This window comes from Dama dama, chromosome 14 (assembly GCF_033118175.1).
Source record: "Dama dama isolate Ldn47 chromosome 14, ASM3311817v1, whole genome shotgun sequence".
Lineage (NCBI taxonomy): Eukaryota > Metazoa > Chordata > Mammalia > Artiodactyla > Cervidae > Dama > Dama dama.
In genome coordinates this window covers 66,727,266-66,736,319 of record NC_083694.1, presented here as the reverse complement: position 1 = coordinate 66,736,319, position 9,054 = coordinate 66,727,266, and the positions used below count along the sequence as shown (strand labels likewise).

Genomic DNA, 9,054 nt, shown 5'->3' with positions numbered 1-9,054 from the left:
TTACTTCTCCTCTGCTTCCCACAGTGGCAAGCCCCGCAGTACCACTACCCTTGGGGGAACTCGGATCCTAAGTCCCAGGGACTTACGCTTCCGCCCCCGCGGGGGTCCCAGGACACGACCGCGATCGCATTTCGCGCGGCCGCCGGGGCCCCCTCCTCCCCTTCGCTCCCGCCCAGGAACCTGGGGAGCCAATCAGAGCGCGCCGGAGCCCCGGGTTGTGAGAGTCCCGCGCTCGGGCCCCGCCCCTCTTTGTTGCGGCGGCCAATGGACGCTGTCAGAACATCGGCGGCTGTCCGGGTGACTCGGTTATCTGTCACAGAATAACATTCGAGAATGGGACATGGAATGAGACGACGGCCGCAGCACCCCCAAGCCCAGGCCCAGAAGCAGCCCCCACCTTCCCCGCCGCCCGGAGAGGCTCCGCAGCCATGAGGCCGATAGTCCGGAGGTAAGGTTCCGGAGCTGCGGGGCGCCCTTTCCCGCGCCCCGCCTGCAGCCAGTCCACACCCCGGCCCCCCGCCCGGGGTGCCCGGCGCTGGAACTCGGGGAAGGAGGCGGGTGGAGCCACTGCCCCTGGAGCCGGGGGCCGGGGGCCGCCCCTCGCGCGCCCGGCTTCGGGAGGCTTCCTGGAAGGAAACGCGGCGGTCTTTGCAAGCTGAGGCTACCGCTTGCGCCCTCGCGGCAGCCCCGGGCGCTCACGTGCCTGCACGTTCTGGCTCGGCTCTCGGCCACATCTGGCGACCCAGGAATGTGCGGAGCCTTGCGGGGACCCCCGGTTCCTTTCCGCGGCGTGTCTTTATTCTTCTCCCTTGCCCGTCCACTCCTCAGCCTCCACGCTCCTTGTATTTCCCTCCCGTGGTTTAGGTGGGTGTGAAGCTTTGTGGCAATATCCAAGTCGCCTTGCTAGGTAATTGCAGGGCTGGAAGCTGGTGTGCAATTCCCTGGTTGGGGGTGGGCTCTGTCCGCGCGCAGTGCGGAGCGGACAGTGAAGTGGGGACCCAGCAAAGCCCCACTGCCTTGGCCACGGCCCCTCTGGATATCCACTTACCCGTGGTGTGTGCTGTCTCACTGATTTCAGGCACTGCCCGTAAGCAGAGCTCCGGCCGCCGCTCCCCCTTGGTGCGTCCTGCCGCAGCGAGAGGCATGGAGAAGGCCGCCCCCGCCGGACGCTGATCCCCGCGCTGCGCCCGCGAGCACACGCCCCCTGCGCAGCCCTCCGCGTCCCTTGCCCCGGCCCCACCATGACCGGCTCCGCGGCCGATACTCACCGCCGCCCCCATCCCAAAGGCGCCAAAGGCACCCGGTCCCGGAGCAGCCACGCGCGGCCCGTGAGCCTCGCTACCAGCGGGGGCTCGGAGGAGGAGGACAAAGACGGCGGGGTGCTGTTTCACGTTAACAAGAGCGGCTTCCCCATTGACAGCCACACCTGGGAGCGCATGTGGCTGCACGTGGCCAAAGTGCACCCCAAGGGGGGAGAGATGGTGGGCGCCATCAGGAACGCCACCTTCCTGGCAAAGGTTAGTAGATCCGAAGGAGGGCGTGGGCTGGGCAGGGATGGGACCATTTTACCTGCACGTAGCGAACAGAGGCAATTTCCATTTTCCTGGTCCTGCTGCAAACTCCCTTCCCCGCCTAGTTCTTCCCGCCAGCTCCCACCCCCTTTGCTTAATGGAGATGTTTGTCTTGGATGTTTTAGCAATGGGAGAGAGAAAGGAAGAGGGCTTACTGTCCTGGGACTGTGTGGTCGACTTGTGCCAAGGTTTCTTTGAATCTGGAGCCAAATTCTGTTATTTATTTACCCTGTGTACATCCTCCTTCAGCGAAAACTGAAGCCCCCACTTAGCACCAGTGATGCCAAGAATGCATAGACTCCCTCTTCACCCTCTTTGGAGTCTCTTGGTCCTCCTCTGTGGTCCCCTCGAAAATGATTTATTAGACTGTGAATGAATTTATAACCAACCAGTCAGACTTCTCATCGTGAATCATTCCTAGACTTTTTGCCAAATTTTTTTTTAAATGACAATGACTTTTACCTCTGAAACTCGCAAAAGGGTCAACCCTCTCTTTTCCCAGCTTATCTGGGCTCTGAGAAAAGAGAAAAAAGAGTTTTAACCATGACTTAAAAGGGACTTTCCAGTACACATGCTGAATGAATCTCACAGGATAGAGAAAGAGACTCAGGAATGAAACTCTTTCTACCTTGGAGAGAAGCCAGTGAACCAGCTGAGTTTGGTGGCCAAGGATAATGTTGTTAAAATGGAGGGACATGTGCAGGGGTCTCTGTGTGAAACATCAGAATGCAAACTGGAGGAGGACTGCTCCAGAGCCTGGGGGCTGTAGCATGGCAGATGGTTTCCTGTGCACCCTGGGGACTCTGGTATGGCTGAGAAGATTCCTGGGCAGGTCTAGGAATGCCAGACCCGAGACCTGGAAAGCCATCTGTTCAAGTCCCCAACCCGGAGCATCTGGTGACCTGAGCCTCTGAGCCTGCAGGCCAGAAAGCTGTATGTGCCCTTGGGGAACGTGGCAGAGCCTGTAAGCTTCCTGTGGCAGTTGGTTACAGTGTTTTATTATCCTGCTGGTCAAGGAGATCTTTCATTTTGCCCAAAGAGAATCTTGCCTGCTTTCGTGTCAGCTGTAATTACCCTTGCTGAGTCCTTCTGGAGGACTCTGAGCCTGAAAACAACTCTGGTACCAATGTACAGTTCTGACTTCCGAGTTGGTCCTTACTTAAGTGAGGCTTTCTCATTTAGCACCCTCAGCACCCACCCTGCTTTTAACTGTGACTTCATCCTTCTCCCAACATTGTGGATGGGGACCCCCTTTCTCTCTAGGAATCAGAGAATGTCAGCCTTGGTAGAGATTCATCCCTGCCTCTCAGCAAAAACCCTCCCTTTTTCTGAAGGCCTCCTGGGAATGGAGGGCTCGCTACCCCACAGGGCAGCTTCCAGGCCTGGCCAGGTTTTGCTTACTGAGGAGCTCTTCTTAAATTGAGCAGAAGTCCGTCCCCAGCCCCGCCTCCACCCCCGGGTCTGTGTCATCAACAGTTCTTCTGCTCAAGAAGCCAAGGGCAGCACACACGGACTTCTGTGCTGCTCACAGCTCCCTCGAGCGTTGTGAGATGGTTCTCTTGGTGTGAGGGAAGGACTTGGCGTAAAAAATCAAGCTACTGAATCCTAGTCCTGGTTGTGCTCCCTCTAGCTTCGTGACCTAGATCACTCATTTAAAAATCTCCCGCCTTCATTTTCTCATCTGTAAAATGGGAGTAGATCAGGTAGGATGTAAAGTTCTTTCCAACTCTCAAATCCTGTGGGGTTATGACCCGTTAGTTTTCAGGTTTCCGGTGATCTGTGCGACACCAGAGCGGCACTGGACTATTCTGCATCTTCCTTTAATCGTCTTTGTCCACAGGTCCTTCTTCACCTTTTTTTTTAATGTATCATAGTTACCAGATCAACTCACTCTGCTTGTCCTCTTTCTAGGACAGCTGCTACTTTGTCATCAGTCCGTCCCGGAAAGCAAGCACAATATGAAACACAATATTCCGAATGTTGTCTGAGCAGCTTAGAACATACACCACTACTTCCGGAGACCTGTACTTTGATACTTCCATTATTGTGGCTGAATTCTGGGTTCTTAAAAAAGAGTGTTCTTTCTTTTCTTTTTTTTTAACATAGTGGCCATATCGTATTGTACTTTCACAGTAACGCTAAGGTCACATGAGAGCTTCTGCCAAGCCAGGACAACCCTAGCCTGAACGTGGGTGTCGGCTTTTTGAGCCTAAATAAAAAACTTCACTTTTCTCTCCTATGTTGTACCATGATGCTTGCTTCTCCTCAGCCCCACTGCAGCATCCCTTCTCTCCTGGTTCTGACATCCCCCAAACTCTGACCCTGCACGGGCCCTGGGATGGGAACAGCTCTTTTCTTTTTAAAAAATTTATATTGGCATATAGTTGCTTGACAGTGTTGTGTTGTAAATCAGCTACATGTATACATATATCCCCTTTTCAGCTTTCCTTCCAATTTAGGTCACCACAGAGCATTGAGCAGAGGGAAGAGCTTCGAAAACTCCCGCTTCCAGGAACCTCTGATTCGAAGACTAGACCTGCTCTCAGCTCAGCAGAGTTTGTCCTCTGGGGCCAAGTCCTTTTCTCTTTTAATCAAATCAATGTCTTGCTGAGGAATTTTTACAGAAGCAGGAGGTAGGGGGAGTGGTGGTAGAAAAGTTGGAGAGTTTCAGAGAGATTAACCTTTTGGTGGGCTTCCCAGTTGGCTCAGCAGTAAATAACCTGCCTGCCAATGCAGGAGATGTGGGTTCCATCCCTGAGTTGGGAAGATCCCCTGGGGAAGGAAATGGCAACTTACTCCAGTATTCTTGCCTGGGAAATCCCATGACAGAGGAGCCTGGCAGGATACAGTCCACGGGGTTGCAAAAGAGTCAGACACGACTTAGTGACTAAACAACAACAAACCCTTTTTTTGACAATTGAATATGGATTAAGAAACAAAAGAAGTGACCAGGGTAAAGTATCAAAGACCTAAAAGGACTGAATGACACTTCCTTTGACACAGGCATTCTGTTAGTAAGTTCTGTCCGGAGATCCAGGTGCCCCCACTGGGGAAGGGGGGACAGGTGTCACCTGCTCTGCGATCCTCCTTCTAAATGTGTGACCTCAGGCCTCTACCCTACTGGTTACCGGGTCTGAAGTTCCCACTGACTAGGTGAAAGCCAGGGTTTTTTAGGGATAGTGCAAGAAAGCAGCGCAAGTTAGTTGGCCGATAATCAAGGTTGGGAAGGAGAGGCAGAGAAGATGGCTGGCTCAGAAAAAAACAGCTGAGCCAACTAGGAGACAGCGCCTCCTGCTTCTTGACTGCCTGGAGCTCGACTTTCCTGGGGCAGACAAACAGATGGATTCAGCGGGAAGCATCAAGCCGTTTCTTGCAGACCCCACGTTTTTGTAACTCATCCTCACATTGATCCCAAATTGGGACATAATTCACATTTAGTGGACTCCACTTGGCCTGAGTGAAGAAGTGTGAGGGCTGTGGAGCCAGGCTTTACTGCAGTCAGGGCTCCACTCTTGCTGCCTGCTGGCACACACGGGCAGTTCACTTTATCCCCTGTCCGTTCCAAACCATCAGTCCCCGCTTCCTGCTCAGCCTGAGGATGTGACCCCTGACCTTCGTACCAGGGTACCATCAGCAGATTTCTGGGGCCCAGCCTGGGCTCAGGAGTGAAGTTCCGTGCTCCCCTCCAGCTTGCCAGAGAAGATTCTTCTGCCTGGAACCTGCACAGTGTGTGGCACATTTCCAGGGCAGGATGGCAAAAGGCTGTGCTTTCTTGTCAAAGACTCCTGGTGCCCGGGGCTCTCGCTGCCTCCCTGGCCCCTTTCCTGGCTGCCCCTTCTCTCCACGTGGTGATGTATGGGGATGACACGCACAGTGGTGTCTGTCCACATCCTTGCTCCTTGCATGCTTCTGATGGTCATCAGGTTTGGCAAGGATGGAGTGAGAGAGAGCCTATCCGCCAAAGCTGGCCTGTGGTCTGTTCCCCTTTTCTTCTTGAACAACGGTCTTCCTGTCCACTCCCCTTCCCCCACCCCCTGACCATAGGCAGGCACAGTGCCTGTGGTGGTTTGTAGCTCGTGGAAGGGGTAGTTTAGATTTGTGCCCTCTAGATTCAGCCTTCTTCAGCTGGGATGTGGCTTGAGAAAGTTGGATGCAGTTGGCAGGAGGGACTTGATAGGGACAGGAGAAATCTAGGTTGAAGTCTTGGGTGAATTGGGGCAGGAAAACGACAGGCGAGACTCTCAGGACCCCAGTCAGGGAGGAGGAGAAAAAGGAGTGTTCCCTGGGCTTTCCATGAAAAGGCTGTACCAGTTAATTTTCCCATCATGCCATAGGAGAGCATCTTACCAGGACTGGGTATCCACACTTCGGGATATCTCTATTGGAGAGGCAAAAAATGATACTCTGCAGTGGCTTTAATTTGCAGTTCTTAAGTTGTACACTGGAACATTTAAAAAAATATTTATTCACTCTTTGCATTCCTTCTTTTGTGAACTGTCTTTTCATGGTCATTTTAAAAATTGTGGGAAAACATATAATTTACCATTTTAAATGTATAATTCATGTTGTACTTATAATTAAGTACATGAATTACATGTACTTACATGTAAGTTCACATGTACTTACAATTAACTTCATGAATGAAGTTAATGAATTACTCATGTAATTCACATTGTAAGTAGGTTCACACTGTTGTACAACCATTACCACCTTCCATCTACAGAAGTTTTTCTTCTTCCTCGACTAAAACTTTGTACCCATTAAACACTGAGTTCTCCTTTTTCCCTCCCTCAGCCCCTGGCAACCACGCTTCTATTACTACTTGTCTCTATGAATTCGACAGCTATAGGAACCTCACATAAGAGAGATCATCCAGTATTTGTCCTTTTGTGACTGGATTATTTCACTTAGCATCATGTCTTTAAAGTTCTGGCTTATATAGCAAGTGTCAGAATGTCCCTTCTTTTTAAGGCTGGATAGTAATGCATGACCAGTGTACTACATTGTGTTCATCCGTTATCTGTTTGATGGACACTTGGGTGTCCATCTGAGCCATTTTCTTTTTTTGAAAATACAAATGTGCCAGTTTTTATTGTAAGCTTACCTATATTACCTTCATGACTGTATCCTTTAGAGAGACTATTTATTTTATTTTTTTTTTATTGAAGGGTAATTGTTTACAGAATCTCTTTCTTTTTAAAAATATTCATTTATTTAGGCTGTGCCAGGCGTTAACTCTGGCATGTGGGATCTTCAGTCTTCTGTTGGGGCATGCTGGCTCTAGCTATGGCATGTGATATCTAGTTCCCTGACCAGGGATGGAACCTGGGCCCCCTGCCTTGGGAGCACAGACTCTTAGCCACTGGACCCCCAGGGAAGTCCCTGGGGCCATTTTCTTTTTATGAAAGCCTAGAGAGTTTTCTTAACCTCTTCGTGTGAACTCTTCATGAATTAAGGACATTAACGCATGGCCACCACATATCCACAGGGGGATGTGGATGTTTTCATTCTTTTCCTTCAGGCTGAGAAGGCATCTCTGTGATGCTCCTGAGTTGAGCCTCCAGGGGCTCAAACTCTGCTGATTCTGTTTTCCAGTTCCTGAAAAGTGGACACCATTCAGACTCCTCACCCCCCGCCCCCACTGACCCCGTCTAGACCCCTGAAAACACACCGTTGATGAATAATGATAGCACAGCTAACACTTAAAGAGCCCCGCGCGCCGAGCCCCAAGTTGCCTGCTTTATACATTAGGTCATATAATCCTCACCGCCAGACTGGAAGGTCTGAAGTAGGTGGTATTCTTTCTTATTTTATCAAGAAGGACCTGGAGGCTTAGAGAGGTGGGGCAGCTTGCCCAGGGTCCACGGCACTTAGGTGAGAAAGCAGGGACTCGTAATTAGCCCGCATGGAGCCTGCCTGGTTGCAGTCGTCGGCCTGTGGGGGCGTGGGCAGCCGGAGGCTGACCCAGCCTGAGCCCCCCGCCAGCTGTCCCAGACGGCAGGGTGGGCTGGAGCCAGATGACCTCATCCCCTCGGCGGTCCCCAGCTGGGGTTTGGGGAATGTGGCCGCGGCTCCTGCACTCGCTCTCAGCCGGGGCTGAGGTAAGCGGGCAGCTGTTTTGAAAAGCCCTTGGGCGCCACTGGGCTTGCTATTCTGAGGACCAGCTGCCCCCCTGACTCCCACCCCCGGCATCCGGCTCTTGCGGGCTCCTTCGGGCTTGGGGGAGTTGAAATCACTTGGTGGTCGGCCCTGAAAGCTGAGTCAGAACCAAGTGGCTCTGGCTTCCTCAGGGCTTTGGCCAAGGGATGTCCCTCTGGGGATCCCTCAGGTGGCCGGCTAACTAGGTACCAGCCCCGCTCTTCCGTGTCGATGGGTGCCCGTGGCTTCGTGAGCGGTGCCATTGCCCTTTCTGGTGCCTGTCCCACCTCCCGCGCTGTACCCGGCCCAGAGCTTGGAACACGGGAGGCGCAAAAGAAATGGCTGTCCGCTGCTTCCTCACTTCTGTGTGAAAGCTCTGGCACTTTCTTACACAGAATTCTGGGTGTGGGTAGATCCGTGGATGTTAGTGCAAAAGAAAAACAGGGACAAGCTTCCCCGTGTTTGCTAGGGCAGAAACACAAGGACACGCTCCGTATTTTGACCCCCCGGGGCTTGTGGGGAGGGCCATGTAAACAAATGTTCAGATGGGAACATTTTGCTCCCAAAAATGACTCTCCGTGACAGGAATGTGATTTGAGTTGATGTGTCGTAAGCAAATGTTTGCAGGACAGCTGTGTGAATGTGTGCACTCCAGTCTCACATTTTCTTTTTCTCTCAAACACACACACACACACACACACACACACACACACACATTGCACCTTGGCTGTGAGATAGGATGTGTGGCTAGTTCCTTCTTAAATAAAAGCAGCAGAAGGTGCAGAAGTTTGAAGAACCTCCTGCTTCAGGCCCGGAGGCCCTGCGCCCTCCAGCTTGGCTGCAGAGCCTGAGCCTGCAGAGCTGGGGGCAGAACCGGGGACCTTCATGGACCGAGTCTGGCTCCGGTGCCCACAGGCTGTCCAGCTCGGCCCCCAAGTCTCTTCACCAGTGGCTTCCCCTTCTAGCAGCTAAGCGCTCCGTCCCCAGGGTCTCCCTTTCCCTCTTCTCTTCGAGAATGGGACTAACCTGACCTGCGGCCCCTTCTGCTCCTCCCTAAGTGACGCGGGCCTCCTCTCCCTCCTGCCGGAGCCACCAGCCCACATGGGCTGAGGGGCCCTGTCCCAGCGTCTCCCCACCAGAGAGGCCGAGGTTAGAAGGGAAGTAAAGCAGAAACCGCCCCCTTTCTTCCCAGGAGTGACTGGATTAGAAGCACTTGCTCATTTTCGCTCTTGGCCTGGTCAGGGGTGGCTCAGAGCTGAGTGCCGTCGGGGCTCTAAATTCGTAAGAGGCACTTAGCTCCCCCTTCCCCGTCCTGGGAGCTAGTGTTGACCTAGAGGCAGATTGG

General features: G+C 52.8%; 1 protein-coding gene across 2 annotated transcripts in view; it reads left to right on the top strand.

Moving 5' to 3' along the window:
* Positions 1-269: 269 nt before the first annotated feature.
* VASH2 (vasohibin 2) overlaps positions 270-9,054 on the top strand; it is a 40,619-nt gene continuing 31,834 nt past the window's right edge. For both annotated transcript variants that reach the window (XM_061160978.1, XM_061160976.1), the window contains exons 1-2: positions 270-448; positions 1,079-1,517. In XM_061160978.1, coding sequence (XP_061016961.1) covers positions 1,242-1,517 — 276 coding nt within the window. In that variant the 5' untranslated portion in view covers positions 270-448; positions 1,079-1,241. The remainder of the gene's footprint in view (positions 449-1,078; positions 1,518-9,054) is intronic.